General features: G+C 35.9%; 1 protein-coding gene across 1 annotated transcript in view; it reads right to left on the reverse strand.

The window, feature by feature from the left end:
• cacna1da (calcium channel, voltage-dependent, L type, alpha 1D subunit, a) overlaps positions 1 to 17,157 on the reverse strand; it is a 111,936-nt gene that overhangs the window by 65,127 nt on the left and 29,652 nt on the right. Inside the window, exons 8-20 of the mRNA XM_073811831.1 lie at positions 15,329 to 15,432; positions 12,137 to 12,303; positions 7,642 to 7,726; positions 7,530 to 7,556; positions 5,358 to 5,518; positions 5,042 to 5,267; positions 4,491 to 4,698; positions 2,906 to 3,026; positions 2,376 to 2,466; positions 2,252 to 2,285; positions 2,151 to 2,181; positions 1,940 to 2,066; positions 1,436 to 1,565 (exon numbers count right to left, since the gene is read on the reverse strand). Coding sequence (XP_073667932.1) covers positions 1,436 to 1,565; positions 1,940 to 2,066; positions 2,151 to 2,181; positions 2,252 to 2,285; positions 2,376 to 2,466; positions 2,906 to 3,026; positions 4,491 to 4,698; positions 5,042 to 5,267; positions 5,358 to 5,518; positions 7,530 to 7,556; positions 7,642 to 7,726; positions 12,137 to 12,303; positions 15,329 to 15,432 — 1,512 coding nt within the window. The remainder of the gene's footprint in view (positions 1 to 1,435; positions 1,566 to 1,939; positions 2,067 to 2,150; positions 2,182 to 2,251; positions 2,286 to 2,375; positions 2,467 to 2,905; positions 3,027 to 4,490; positions 4,699 to 5,041; positions 5,268 to 5,357; positions 5,519 to 7,529; positions 7,557 to 7,641; positions 7,727 to 12,136; positions 12,304 to 15,328; positions 15,433 to 17,157) is intronic.

Below are 17,157 nucleotides of genomic sequence, written 5' to 3' on the forward strand. Positions count from 1 at the left end.
ACCTTATTAAAAGTATATGTTGTTAACAGACCTGCGCGCCACAGTTAACAGTGCCAATGGGCAAGGTTGGGGGGGGGGCTTTGGCTTAAGGGGGCCTGTAAATTTTTTTTGCATATGGGCCCAGGACTGACTTGCTACGCCACTGAAAGGAAGGTTCTTTCATTTGATATATTTCTTTCATTTGATATATTTTTGATATATTTATATATATATATATATATATATATATATATATATATATATATATATATATATATATATGATATATTTATAGCATGTTCTTTCATTTTATATATTTTATGTATATATATATATATATTTAAAGAAGAACATTTTCTGGAAGGCATTATACTTTTGTGAAAATCATAAAAAATGCTGGTGCTGACTGGCAACATTTTGTAGAAATGTTGGTGGGAAAGAGTGAAATATATAAACATACAATATATCACATGAAAGAACAGACAGCTTTCAAAAAACAAAGCAAAAAAGTTTCATCTTCATTTTTTCTCTTTTTATCACCTGAAATATGGGTAGGTTTCTTTAAAAATACTAAATTTTGAGATCTAAAGTATGGTAAGAATGCCACCTAGTGGATAATAGCAGAAATACAGATTGCTGGAAAAACGTTTCATTGGCAGGGAAACATTTTCTCAAAAATGGAGAGTCGTCAATGGAGGGGAAAAAGTTAATAACAGTATGAATTCATTGTTGATGGATAAATGGATGCACTTTTTGCAGCCTTAAAAATGGGGCACTGTCCAATGCCATTATAAAGCTGAAAATTATTTAAAACAACTCTAATTGTGTTTGAATGAAAGAAGAAGTTATAAAAACCTAGGATGGTTTGAGGATGAGTAAAATATGAGCTTATTTTCAGTTTGGGGTAAACTATTCCTTTAAGTATAGATGAAATAATATCTGCAGTCAAATTTAAAGGAGACATTTCACAAGACTTTTTAAGATGTCAAATCTTCGCTGTTTCCAAAGTATGTATGTGAAGATCAAAATATCATATAGACAATTTATTATAAGAGCTTAAAATTGGTACTTTGTAGGTGTGAGCAAAAATGTGCCGTTTTTGGGTGTGTCATTTAAAATGCAAATGAGTTGATCTCTGCACTAAATGGCAGTGCTGTGATTGGATAGTGCAGATTAAGGGGCAGTATTATCCCCTTCTGACATCACAGGGGGAGACAAATTTCAATGACCTATTTTTTCACATGCTTGCTGAGAATGGTTTACCAAAACCAAGTTACTCGGTTGTTCTTTTTCACATTTTCTAGGTTGATTGAAGCACTGGGGACCCAATTATAGTATTTAAACATGGATAGAGCCAGATTTTCATGATATGTCCCCTTTAAACAAGATGGTTTACTTGATATGACAAAATAATTTATGATCAATCGTTGGGGTTGTGCACATATGATGTACTTACAATGTTGCGGAAAGAGAAGTTTCTGATTGGATCCTCTGCTGCCAAGGAGGCGGAGCTTAGCATGATGAAGACCAGAATAAGATTGGTGAAGATGTGATGGTTTATCAGTTTGTGACATGCAACTCGAAATCTATAGAGGGAGAAAAAGAGAAATATTTGTGGGAATGTCCAAGGTCCAATATTTATATTATTTATATCATTGTTTAAGTTGCAAAACAAAAAAACGAAATTTAGCACATTAAAAATGTATCATTTATGGTTAAAAATAAGGCAAACAGACACACATTTCTGGCTTTATGGCTTCTATAACTACATCAACTTTACATAAACAACAAGAATAAATATTTATGACCATTACACTGTCAATCCACCTGTCATGAACACATGTGGCACAAAGATTCGTTACTGACCCTGTGTGTTTTTGTTTGTGTGCTGTATAAACACACCGCTTTAAAAATGATGAAACAGCCCATGCAATGTCTGTGCAATGAAAGTGACACATACGGGTTTGTGTTGCTAAAGATGAAGAACGCACTGCCCTCTGGGATTGGAGTGATTTTCTCCTTCTTAACAAGCTCTGAGATCTGTGGGCGGGGTCCTGCTGGAACGTCCGCATCCTCTTCATCTTCCTCTGCGACAAAGACATGGCCATCATGAAACATCATGATCTAAAAATACTAAACCTCACAAATCATACAATATTCACATACTGTACCTGCATTGTCCTTCTCATCCTCCTCTCCAGCCTGGAGAAAAAAACAAAGCTGATTAATCCAGCTACATAAACAGTAATACACACAAACACACACTACTAACCTTGACATCATCTTCAATTTCATCAATTTCATCCCTTAAAAAAAAACAAGGGAACAAAAATGGTGAAAAAAGCAAAAACACGCAGTCTGTGATAAATGACCTCTACACAGGTTCAATCTGTTACCCTTTCTTCTTATCATCAGTGTCTGTGTTCAAAGACTCTGCGTCCGCCAGGTTATCCACAGCGATAGCCAAGAACACATTCAGAAGAATGTCTAGATAACAGTATGTTAAGAAAAACAACCTGATATAAAAGCAACACTGGGACCTATTATATGTTTGGCACTGGAAAGCAATCTCATGTGTTATCATGTGTAATCATCTGTCATCATACGTCATTACAAACAGCATCTCTGAACACAAAAGGAGATTTTTATGGATATGAAACAAAAAAGTAAAACATTTTTAGAACAGAGAAGCAGAAATATATATTTAAAAATTGTATGCAACCCCGCTGGATGACCACCGGCCTCCCACACTGTGAATGTATATGCATATGTATTGGGCAGGTCTATCAAAAGAAGGTCCAGGTTCTATTGGGGTAGGGACGTGTTTGTTTAGGTAATTTCAAATGTCAACATTGGCTTTCAGAGATCATGCACCCCACCTTTAAGACATATCTGAGTTCATAAGTGTGTCTGAGGAAAAGGATACAGTTTCCACAGATAAAGAGGATGATAAAGTAGATGCAAACAATCATTCCAGATGACGATGGCCCACCATACGCCATAATGCCATCATACATGACGGCGTTCCAGTCTTCTCCGGTTAGGATCTGAAAAACAGGAGCAAACAGACTCAAGAGACATAAATAAACACAATACTGTACGGCATAATGGATGTCGTAAAAACACACTTAGTCCAATGCTTCATGTTGTCTAAAGTTAGGTGAATATGCAAATTTCTTGATTGTCAGTTTATCATCATTAACTAATTTCACCGCCAGACATTTTTTGAAAACTTGCCCGCCAGTCTTTTTTGTGATTTTCATGAAATTTTCACAAAATGCCTTCCAGGAAAATGTTCTTCTATAAATATATAAACATACAAATATATCAAATGAAAGAACAAACCCTCTGCTTTCAAACAAACAATAAACAAAACGGGAAAAAATATTTTCATCCTATCTTTATTTTTTTCTGAATATAAACTCCTAAATATGGGTATTTTTCTTTAAAAATATATTTTTTTAGCAAAAAGCTGAAATAATTGCATTTTTGTGAAATTTTTTTTGTTATAGATCAGATTCAGAATGATTATTAAAACATACACAGAGTTTAAAATTAGTAAATAACGCTTTTGCTTCAGTTTTTATTGTAAACTGGGTAAGTGGATCCATCTAGTGGATAATCACAGTATTGCAGATTATCATAAAAAATCTTCAAGAACACGTTTGTTATGCAAATGTTTTCTCTTAATTGACGAGATTACTCGTCATTGGCAAGGACAGAGTTAAACATCATGGCATCATCTACAGTATGTGATGTCAGACTTTATAATACAGATATTGGGACTTAAAATGTCATTTAAAGCCTTAAGTGAACCTGCATTTTTGTGAAAGAATTTTGTTAGAGATCAGATTCAGAATGATTATCAAAATATACACAGAGTTTTAAATTAGTAAATAACGTTTTTGCTTCAGTTTTTGTTATAAATTGTTTAAGTGTGCCATCTAGTGGAAGATCGCAGTATTGCAGATTAACATAAAAAATCTTCAGGAACACGCGATTACTTGTCAATGGCGGGGAAAGAGTTAAAAATCATGGCATCATCCACAGTATGTGATGTCAGACTTTATAATAATACAGATGTTGTGACTTAAATGTCATTTAAAGCCTTAAGTGAACCATCAATTGTGTCATCTTCAATGACAGACAGTCTGTCTGAAGTCTGTCTTATCTGAATGAACGAGAAAATGTACTTGAGATTGTTTTACTGTAATAGTACACTCATATTGTAAAATGAATTTGTTGCAATTAACAATTTTCACCTCTCTATCACTATCTCTATTTGAAACATAAAACTGAAAGTTACTTGCTTTTATGTGTGTTAAGTCAAATGACAGCACAAAATTATAAATCATTATTAAAAGGTCTGTGAAATGGAATAAGATACAAACACTGCATGTTTTTATCTGCTTACATTTTCATTGAATAACAGATTTTTTATATTTTTAAGTATGAAAATGACTTTTTTATAAGACAAAATAACATGAGAGTTAAAAAAAAATCATGCCCACCTGAAACACAGTAAGCAAGGCCTGTGGGAAGTTATCAAAGGTGCTTCGTTTCGTCTGCGTCTCGTCAAAATTAAACTTCCCGCCAAAGACCTGCATCCCGAGGAGGCTGAAGATGATGATGAAGAGGAAGAGCAGCAGCAGCAGAGAGGCGATGGACTTCATTGAGTTTAGCAGAGACGCCACCAGGTTACTGAGAGACTGCCAGTGACTGAAGAACAGAGATGATACTCAGACAAACAAATACGAGTCCAGTGCCCACACTTACTTTATACTACTGACAGTGTGTAATTCTCAGAGGAAAGTTCACAAAAAACATTTGTGCTTCTTTAGCATGTTGAGACTTGTGCTTGATACATGAACCATCTGTTTCAGTGCTGCCCCTTCAAAAACCAACTGTGTTGTGTATGTGAGGCTTTTTATGGACTGTGTACAAAGATAAGCAACACTCGCCTTTGTTTAGAAATTGAGGTTCCACCCTGGGAAACCTTTGAACAATACTGTAGGTCAAACATTTATTGACTTATTTTCATTCATCTTCTCGTCTCTCTTACCGTGTGACTTTAAAGATCCTGAGTAGCCGCACGCATCGAAACACTGAGATGCCCAGAGGTGACATGATTTCCAACTCCACCAGGATCGTCTCCGTAATGCCTCCACACACGACGAAGCAGTCGAAGCGATTAAAGAGCGACACGAAATAAGCCTGCAGGCCCAGACTGTACATCTTTACCAACATCTCGCATGTGAACAGGGCCAGGAGCACTTTATTGGCTACATCTATTTGAGGAGGGTCAATCAGAGAAGAGCAATCAGTGAGAAAGCGGGCAGTATTCAGGATATAGCTGCGGTGATACGGCGAGATCTTACCCTGAACTTGTGTGAGCCACATCGGCTGGTTGTAATGTTCAGAGGAGATGGTCAGCGTGTTGAGAAACACCAGAATGATCACTAGCCAATAGAACGGCACCGATTTCACTGCCAAACGACAATTCCTCCGACATAACCGATTCCAGCGACGCCAGCGCCGACTGTAAGGGGAGGCATAGAAGTTAAACCAGATTAAAAAAGAAACTCTAGGGGGCGGTTTCCCAGACAGGGATTAGACTAGTCCTAGACTAAAATAAATGTAAGAGCTCTCCAAACTGAAAACAAATTGAACTGACAAATCTTAAAATATATCAGTGCCCTTTGTTTTGCCTCAAAATGCACACAAGTAATGTTTTCAGTAAGGCATGTTTGTTTAAACTAGTTACATTTCCTAATTAAACTAAGGCCTAGTCCTGGCTTTAGATAATCCCTGTACAAGAAACCACCCCTAGGAAAACAAAAAAAGCAAATACAAAACAAATAAAAGACAGATAGACGATAGAGCACCAGAACTATAGAATGAAATATTGATAGACAAATACTGTAGACAGACAGATAGACAAACAGACGGACGGATGGATGGATAGACAGATGGATGTATAGACGGATGGATGGATGGATAGAAAGATGGATGGATGGATGGATAGACAGATGGATGTATAGACGGATGGATGGATAGAAAGATGGATGGATGGATGGATGGATAGACAGATGGACAGATATATAGATAAATAGATGGATAGACGATGGATGGATGGATGGATGGATGGATAGACAGATGGACAGATATATAGATAAATAGATGGATAGACGATGGATGGATGGATGGATGGATGCATGGATGGATGATAGACAGACAGACAGGCAGGCAGACAGACAGACAGACAGACAAACGATAGACAGACAGACAAACAGATGGACGGGCAGCAGGTGGATTGAATGGATGAAGAAATGAATAGATGGATGGATAGACAGATGGATAGACGGACGGATAGACGGACAGGCAGACAGACACAGATACATAGGCAGACAGAAAGAAAGGTATGCAGACAGACAGACAGATTGACAAAATAGATAGATAAATAGATGGATAGACGATGGATGGATGGATGGATGGATGGATGGATGGATGGATGGATGAATGGATAGATGGATGGATGGATGGATGGATGGATAGATGGACAGATAGACAGACAGACAGGCAGACAGACAAACGATAGACAGACAGACAAACAGATGGACGGGTGGATTGAATGGATGGATGGATGGATGAATGGAGAGATGAATAGACAGATGATGGATGGATAGACAGATGGATAGATAGACAGGCAGACAGAGACAGATACATAGGCAGACAGGCAGACAGATAGACAAACAGAAGGACGGATAGATGGATGGATGGATGGACAGTTGGATAGACAGACGGAAATAGATGGATAGACGATGGATGGATGGATGGATGGATGGATGGATGGATGGATGGATGGATAGATGGATGGATAGATGGACAGACAGACAAACAATAGACAGACAGACAAACAAACACATGGACGGGCGGCGGGTGGATTGAATGGATATATATATATTGGAATGAATAGACGGATGATAGATAGACAGATGGATAGACTGACGGATAGACAGACAGGCAGACTGACACAGATACATAGGCAGACATGCAGACAGAAAGAAAGAAAGGTAGACAGATGGACAGATAAATAAATAGATGGATAGACGATAGATGGATAAATGGATGGATAGATGGACAGATAGGCAGACAGACATACAGGCAGATAGACAGACAGACCAATTATAGACAGACAGACGGATGGATGGATGGATGGACGGATGGATGTATAGACGGGTGAACAGATAGATAGATAAATAGATAGATGAATGGATGGATGGATGGATGGATGAATGAACGGATTGACAGATGGACAGACAGATGGATGGATAGAAATATGGACAGAAAGACAGAGAGATGGATGAACAGACGGATGGACCGATAGATGGATGGATGGATAGATGGATGGACAAATGGCAGAAAGACAGGCAGACAGATACAAAGGCAGACAGGCAGACAGAAAGATAGACAAACAGATGGACGGGCGGATAGATAGAAAGAATGATGCATGGTCGAATGGAAGAACGGAAAAAATAGATTTTACTGACCTGAACTTTGATTTTGAAATTTTCTGACTGCAATTAGAAACAAATTGTAAAGTAAAAAAATTGTATATTGGATATTGTATAGTCTGTACAATATACAGTTGTGCTATCTTACCATGTTGGGCCACAACATGTTGCCTTCTCATCTTCTTTCTCATGTTCTGTATTCATGGATTCGGTCTCACTCGCTGGCATGCTTGCTATTGTGTCACAAACACAAAGATTATCAAACACACATTCAAACACAGTGAAAGTTTACTCAAGGCATAAGCAATACATTAACAGTTTATCATTCATGCCACTTCACACCTGCTTTATAAGCTGATAATCATGCTCCTATCTGGGTTTGACCTAAAGTTTAAGTTTTAAAGTGAGATCTTAATAAAGTGGAATTTTGAAGTTGGTGAGACTTTGCATTTTCACTTCTTCTGGATCTGATCTCTGACTCACTGTCAGCGACTAATACTACAGCACATTTCTGCCGGATGGAGGTGAAAGGATACAGAGGAGTTTGAAACACCAGCGTCAAGGAAAAACCGATGAACGTGAAGATCATTTTAATGATCAACAAGGGAAAAATATGCTCGCAAAACACAAGCAGCAAGAGAAAGCAGTGCATATACACACCACAGCGTTCACATTAACATCACACACATAGACATATCACACACATATTATCTTACATACATACTCTCATTTGGGCCAACATTTTTTTTTTTTGCATACATTTATAAGTTATATAAATATTTTATAGAATTAGTAAATATGTGGTAAGGTGTACATACATCAGCTACTTCACAAATGCTTTAAAGGCAGCTCATCCAATCAGATTTTGTTAATTATATATCTGATGATCGAGCATCAATCATCAGGCAATCACACACATTTACAACATCTCTATGTTTAACTTAAAGGGTAAGATAGGGAGGGGTCGGGCGGATTTACCATGTGTTTCAGAGGACTGGCTGAACCAGCTAAAGCCCTTCTTCTTCTTCTCCATGAGGCTGGCCAGCGTAACGCCTTCATATCGCATGCATTTACACCCCATGCATGATTTACACAGCACAGTCGCAGCACGGTCACGGGGCAGAGCGAGCAGCAACATCGACACGGGTCAAAGCACGGGAACAAGAACAGCACCAACACAACCATTAACAACAACAACAACACTGACATCAAAGCAACTGGTAAGCTGGAATGGAGCAAAGGATGATGGGTACTTGTTAGTTACAGTGAGTGAGAGCTGTGTGTGTCACAGTGTCATGAATTCAAGGAAAGCATTGAGCAAAAGGTTCAAATGATCGGATGATGCTGAGAATGGAGACACTTTAAGGGTGACACGTGATCTTTACAGTACATTTCTTTTCTAGATACAAATGCATATTAAAAAAAACTTTAAAATTAAAATTGCATGACTTTTGCTTTAAAATTTGACAGTTGCAAGCCTATGACAGATAATAGCAATATTTCATATTTACATCATATTTCAACATATATACAGATATAAACAAATGCATATTTAAATATCCTTTTTGTAATTTGATTTATGTTGTGTTCACACTTGTGGTTCGGGTTTCTTGGTTCTTTTTGTTTGGAAAAAATTGTTCCTGGTTCGCTTAGCATTCACACTGGCATTTTTAACGGCAAACTGAATCTAAAGGCAGAAGGATAGGGTCACAGCCTAATTGGTCAGCTTTTATAACAAGTATTGTGCGACAAATTTTGCAGCCCATCCAAAATAATGCTATGTGCTAAACATGCTCATTGTATACGTGAACACATACAGTAAATGTTAAAAAAAAGACAAAATAGCCCCTGCAGTTCCTCCATTAGGAGCAAATTAAAATATAATGTAACACACTTCCCATGATAACAAATTGTGTGATTTTGGGGTCATATCTTATCACATGCTGGGCTGATAATTCGGCAGATGATGCTTGGTATGCTTCTCAAAGGATTAGTCCATTTTCTTAAAAAAAATCTAGATAATTTACTCACCCCCATGTCATCCAAAATATTGATGTCTTTCTTTGTTCAGTCAAGAAGAAATTATGTTTTTTAAGGAAAACATTCCAGGATTTTCCTAATTTTAATGGACCCCAACATTTAACAGATTTAATGCAGTTTAAAATTGCAGTTTCAAAGGACTCTAAACAATCCCAAACGAGGCATAAGCGTCTTATCTAGCGAACTGATTGTCATTTTTGGCAAGAAAAATCCGGTCGTGTGACGTGCCAGCACGACCTCACGTAATTGTGAGAAGTTGTGGTTTAAAAGTGCATATTTTTTATTTTTCTTGCCAAAAATGACAATTGTTTTGCTAGATAAGACCCTTATGCCTCATTTGGGATTGTTTAGAGTCCTTTGAAACTGCAATTTTAAACTGCATTAAAACTGTTAAGTGTTGGGGTCCATTAAAGTCCATTAAAATTAGAAAAATCCTGGAATGTTTTCCTCCAAAAACATAATTTCCTCTCAATTGAACAAAGAAAGAAATCAACATTTTGGATGACATAGTGGTGAGTAAATTATATGGATTTTTTTAAAGAAAATTAACTAATCCTCAATATGGAAACTCAATATGGACCGCAGAAGAAAAACCATACACACGCATTTCCAGGAAATGGCTTCAGCATATATTTACATTGCTGTTCTTCAAAACTTTTCAGGTATTTTCATGATAATAAAGAATATGTATAATGATTATGTTTGACGAGTGTCGATTTTTCAAATGCATGTTATCAAATTCAAACTAACAGTGATTTTAGATGATTTTAGCCCGTAGTACACAAAAAGCCGTACTTAATATCGGTTACATAATTCAAAATTGATATCGGACAGGTATTATTATCTGCATTTATCGTCCCATCCCTAGTTATCACTTCCTCTTCTTGGTTCGTCTTTCAGTCATATCTCAGTTGAACTGCACCAGAGTGCTTTTGTAGACCTAATTTCAGGTCTCAGTTTTAATTCACACTTACTCAATAAAATGCATCAACTGAGTGAGTTTATTTAAATCGAACTAAATCTATCAAGTGTGAACACACTTAAACACTTTAAGCTTTGATCTTAGCATGAATGTTTATCAAATCACAGTTTTGATCACATTATGTTGTCATTGTGCAGGCCTAAAAATAGATAATAGCAATAACAAAACTATAGTGTCAAACTAAATTTAACAAAAAATAAGTGGTACTTGATTTCACATTTGCCAAATAATTTCTACATAAATCCTAAGCTTTCCAGACATCTGAGTTTTGTGGATCTGTATCAATCAATTATACCCAAAAACCTCTTTCATACAGAGAGCTAATCTAACCCGGCCACCCTTTAACAAAAATAAGCTGAGGTCAGAGAGACGCTCGCTGGGGTTTCAGTGACAGCCGAGGGAGAAATGTGTCGTGCTGTAGCAACGGCTCAGACCGCTCACGATCATGTGTGCTGCTTATATAAAAGGGATTAGGATTAGTCCTTATTTTGCTCAGTTTCTCCACTTCGTGCCCTTCCCAGCAAACTCGGATACTAGCCATAGAGAGTCATTTACGGTTAGCTTATTTAATACGTCCTTTTTGTTAAAAACAGATGACTGAGAGAAAAAGTGACTGGTGTCAAACTTTATTTTATAGGGGACATTTCACAAGACTTTTTTTAAGATATCAAATAAATCTATGGTTTCCCAGAGTAGGTATGTGACATTTTAACTTAAAATATCATATAGATAATTTATTATAGCACGTTAAAATCGTCATGCCTACAAATATACATGTGTGACTTATGACTGGTTTTGTGGTCCAGGGTCACATACAGTATGTGACAATACTCACTTTGAACACAATTTGGACCGAAAATATACAAATAAGACATTTATAATATCTATTTTATGCATTTTGCTTTCTTTATGATCGTGACTATGAGTAGAATATATGCAAATATATTCTCATCACAGTATATCTGTAAAGAAGATATGCAAAACATATAGAGCGAGTTATTTTCTGATAGCGAATGCCCCCTGGATAGGAATCAAATTCAGTTATCATAGTGCACACTCTTGACTTCGTAATGGCTGTTTGACTTTGATTGACAGCTGTGCACTTCAGCGTTTGAGAGAACACTTGTGGCTTTAGTGCCTCTTCAAGTATTTCATCAGTAATACACCCGAGGCAGTCGTTTCGGCCTCGCTGACGTCTGTTCTGTGTCACTCAGTAGTTTGATGGACATGACGAGCCAATTAAAGCCGTCTGATACAAATGTGGCGAATCTTTACATGTGATGTCATTCACGGCTTCAAGAGCCCATACTCAAAAAATGATATTATGAAACAAAACAGAGTAATTAGGAAATGGTATACTGTATGTCTGCCCAGAATCAAACTTTAGTTAGAATAAACTAAAATCTGACCTCACGAGAATTCACATTTTACAAGCCTGCTGATTCGTACATTATAAATTTGCACAATAACAAATGAGAATAGAAAAAAGCAATAATGAAGCCACTCCTAAATCTAATGAAGTGATCGTATTAAAAGCAACAGACAGGATTATTTAAAGTCATTGTAAAAAAAGTGATATATAGTGAAACAAAATGTGCAGCGAGGGTAGTAGAGTACTCACGATTGCGTTTACTATCTTCATCATCCTCTTCGTTCTCAGGGTCGATGTCTTCTGCCTGCGTGATCCAGTCCAGGTATCCTTTCAGATCCTCTTCTAGCTGTTGTTTCTCACGAAGCTTTTGGAAATCTCCGCGAGCTTTTGCCTTCTCTCGTTCTTTAGAGAACTCTCTGGGTTCAGGAACACAGTTTTATCTCAGTATATCAAAACCCATCCAAATATACTGCCCAAATATACTTTCAAAAGGTAAAAATTTTATAGAGAGTTAGAAAGCAAAATATAAAACCAAGTGTAAACACTTTTACAAAAAGAAGTTTGAAAAAGACAGGTTATGTTATTCGTAGAGCTGTCAAAAGATTAATGGCAATTAATCACATACAAAATAAAAGTTTTTTGCATAATTTATGTGTGTGCACGGTGTGTAATTATTATATATATATATATATATATATATATATATATATATATATATATATATATATATATATATATATATATATTTATTTATTTATAATATAAAATATATATAAATATACATGTAAATGTTTTTTTAAAAACAAACAATAATATTTGTGTATTTATATATATATATATATATATATATATATATATATATATATATATATATAAATACATAAATATTATATATATATATAAATACACAAATATTATTGTTTGTTTTTAAAAAACATTTACATGTATATTTATATATATTTTGATATATTTTATATTATAAATATATATATAACAAATACCTAAATAACATTTTTCTTAAATTTATACATGTGTGTGTGTGTGTATTTATATATACATAATATATACACCCAGTGCACACACATAAATTATGCAAAAAACTTTTATTTTGTATGTGATTAATCCCAATTAATCTATGGACAGCTCTAGTTATTTGAAGATTAGCTGAACACATCCAAAGTTAATGTGCTATTATGTTTGACATGGCAACAGTAACTACTGTAATAAAACTGACCAGACAGCAGACGACTCCGGGCCGGATCCGTACAGAATCCGTGCCGAAGTCGGCAGCTCCGGTATGGATCTGGCCCGAAGTCGTCTGATAAAAATACCTTTTCTAAGGCAATTTTCACAAATAAAATAAAAAACATTGTAATATTCACATACAGCTAAAAATACCCAGGTGCAAATGTTTTAATATCGTGCCAATAAGGCTCTGGATGCAAACTTTCACATGCAAACACAATTATAAAGTCACAACGTAAGGCACTTTTAAAGCAACACTAAATAGTTTTTGCTCTTTGCTCCCCCTATAGGTAAGAAACGTAATTGTCCATTACCACTGTCGTAAATACTGCAGCATTTGCACTGATTGGATTGTAGGTCTGCCGTAAAGCAAGTTTTTGTAGTTTTCACTCGAACTACAGGAACGCGACCTGACGGTTGGAAACTTCTTTAGTGCGTTTTGGCCGATAGAGGGCTGCAAAGGGAATGTGAAAGTGCCGTTCACCCTGTTTCGATTAAACTTTTTTGGAAACGTTATTTTAAGGTAACAAAACTCTTTGGTGTTGCTTTAATAAAAGAGCAGAAGCACAAAGCCGAAATCAAACTTAATTTCAGAAGACTGCATGATCTGCAGTACACATATGTTGCACCATAGGACACAATGCAACAAAGATCTTGCATCTCTTGTGCTGGAATAATAAGTGGGACTGTATGCATGCCTAATAAGTTAATTTCACTTTATCTTCTCACTGAGGAGAGGAAAATATGAGAGACACAGGTGGTCTTTCATAAGCGAAAACAACACAACAAAATCTAAACAAGTGTCTCTCACAAGCCATCATCTGTCAAGCTAATCATCTTTTTCTCTTATCAACCCTTCCTTCCTACTTTCACGTTTTTTTCCTGTTTCTTGTGTCACCTCAAAATCGACCTGATGTTCTTGGTCTTAAGTAAATCTTATTTTTAATAAGGTCTTCATCAAATAATTTCCCAAAGACAAAATTAATTCAGCTGAATAGCATGCCAAGTGTGCAGTATTTTACTCCAGTACCTTATACAGTAAACCCTCCCATTTTTACTCTTACTGATATCCAATTTATTCAAATGCTTCTTTATATCCATTGTGCATTTTTTTTCAATACTCTCAATGACTAAAACCAGTCGTCAGCAGACGTGACAGCACACAGCACTCTGATGTGATAAAACACTCCAGAAGCGATTACAGTACAGTCATGGACAAAGGGTTGCAGACATCTCTACTGTAACGTTGCCAATTTTAATCAGATTTTTTCGCTGTCAATTATTTATCTCATTTCACAGCAAAACATTCAATCATTCAATGCAACCACAGACGAAGGCTTCTTTACAGGTGCCGTAAGCTATTTTCTGAAAAGGACATCCCCATGTGACCTGAGACATCGCAAGTGTCTGTATTGTGACAGCACTAAGCTCAGTAAACAGCAAAAAAGCAAAGACCATCAGAAAATGCCCTGCCTGTCAATCATTTTGGGTGATTTGCTGATTGGCATTGGAAAGGAAGGACTTTGGAGAAGGACGGGTGCTTGACGCATTGCAGTAATATGGGGTCCAATTTAGTGACCAAGTTATTTGATTTTGGAAAAAAGTTACAAAGATAATCTAAATAATATGCATAGTATTGTAAACAAATGGCACATTGTGTACATTTACATTCTGCAAAAAATGATTTTCAAGAAAAAGTTTTTGTCTTGCTTTCAGTAAAAATATCAAAAAATTCTTAAATAAAGATGATTTTTCTTGATGAGCAAAATTACCCAAGATAATAAGTCTAGTTTTTAGACCATAATATCAAATGTAAGTGATTTTGTGCATAATAGCAAAGAAAATCTGCCAATGGGGTAAGCAAAAAAATCTTGAACATTTTTCTTAAACACTAAATGCAAGAAAATTCAAGAAAAAATTGCTTACCCCACTGGCAGATTTTTTTGCTTCAAAAAACAATTTTTGAAAATCAAAATTGTTTTACACAATTTTTCATGTATTTTTGCACATTTTTATGGTGAACATAAATAAAGAGGTCTGCAATTTTTGGCCATGACTGTAATGTAGAAACACTTTCATGATTTGAGGTCTGTCATCAAACTCCACTCTGAACCCCATGCAGATCTCCTGAAAAAACTGTCATCAGATCAAAAGTTAAGAAAACATCACAGCACACAGCGTTTGTCAATGTCTTACCCACTGAGTACACCCAGCACAAGATTCAACACAAAAAACGAGCCCAAAATGATCAGACTAACAAAGTAGATCCACGGGGTCTCCCATCCGATGGCATCATTCACCTACGGGAGCCCAAACAGGACAGTTAACCTCAAGGGAGAGACTAAATTAAGCCGTGAGAAACTCCGGTAATGGAGTTACGGAGTTTGCTCTGGGAAGAGAAACAGGAGGGTAAAAACAAAGAGCATCCACGGTGAAGAGATAAGATGAGCTCCTCACCCGCTCAAAACACCCAGAACCAGGTTCAGGACGAAGAAAGAACCGAAGATCACCAAACTCACAAAGTACACCCATGGTAGCTCCAGACCCATAGCATCATTCATCTGAGAGATGGGAGGAAGAGGAGGAAATAAAAAGATGAAGAAAAAGAGAGAGAGAGAGAGAAAATAAGAAAGAAAGTATAAGTATGAAACAGAAACTGTGAGGGAAATGGTTAAAACAGTTGAAGAGAAGATGTTCTGCTCAAAATCAAACTTTTGAGCTGGTAGGTTATAAAAAAAACACTTGTGCTGTTACACTTGTTTATCGCTATTTTAAACATGCATTAAATGTTCTGTGTATGTCAAAACAAAAAATAAGGACAGTGTTAAGGGTTGAACACCAACTAAACTAATACAGAAAAACAAAAAGTACAGCAGTACAATGTATATCAAACATAAAACATCTTAAAGCTTTTAGGATGTCTTGCTTATTCATATAATATTGAATGTCTCCTCCAACATTACCTCACTTCCTAATAGAGGACGTACTATCTTTTTCTTTTCCATTTTCTTTATCTCTATCTGTACATTTTTACACAAATAAAAAATAAAACTAACCCTTGGCTATGCATACTGTGTTGGACTTAATGAGACTATTTTCAGTGCACTTATGTATTGCTGTTCTTGTGTTGCTATAACTGCTTCTAATATTGTTTACCTCATGTGTAAGTCACTTTGGACAAAGCGTCTGCTAAATCCCCGTCTGCAGCCCCCCTTGTGTACGGTGCATTCCTTCGCGGCCCCCCAAAGAAAATTTGTGACAAAAAACTGTTCTAAAACTCAACATTTCAATTAAAAAACATTATACAAAAAAAGTTGTGCTTTTGGTTAGTAGCCTTATTTTTTTAGGTTTAATTACACAGAATTCATGATAAATTAATGTATTTCATAAAATGTCATTAAACTGGGGCCCCCCTGGCACCATCTCGCGGCCCCCCATTTGAAAACCACTGTGCTAAATGACTAAATGTAATGTAAATGTAAAGTCTCATAACAGTTTGTATTTGTAGAAATTATTTATTATAAGAATTTAAGGCAACTGGACTTCAAATGGCATAATAAACATTTATTTTACATTACAGTTCCTAAGGGGTTAGTTCACCCAAAAAATAACAAAAGTTTTGTAACAAAGTTTTGTAATCTGGGGCACCATTGACTTCAATAGTAAGACAAATTAATACTATGGAAGTGAATGGTGCCCCTGATCTGTCTGGTTACAAACATTCTTCAAAATATCTTTCCTTGTGGTTAAGCAGAACAAAGTCATTTATACAGGTTTGAAACAACTTGGAGATGAGTAAATGATGACACAAATTTAATTTACTATAAATATATAGTACTCAGTATTTTAATACTTGCTTAAATGTTATGTTGACCAATTAGTAAAAAATGTTTCCCTTCATATTTCTTTAAAATGGGGCATTCACACTATGACAATAATTATAGCTATAATATTATTACTATATTGGCATCCACAATATAAGGGATGATAACAATAACGTTCATTTTTAAACATATATATGTCTG

Source organism: Paramisgurnus dabryanus, chromosome 14, assembly GCF_030506205.2.
Source record: "Paramisgurnus dabryanus chromosome 14, PD_genome_1.1, whole genome shotgun sequence".
In the NCBI taxonomy this organism is placed as follows: domain Eukaryota; kingdom Metazoa; phylum Chordata; class Actinopteri; order Cypriniformes; family Cobitidae; genus Paramisgurnus; species Paramisgurnus dabryanus.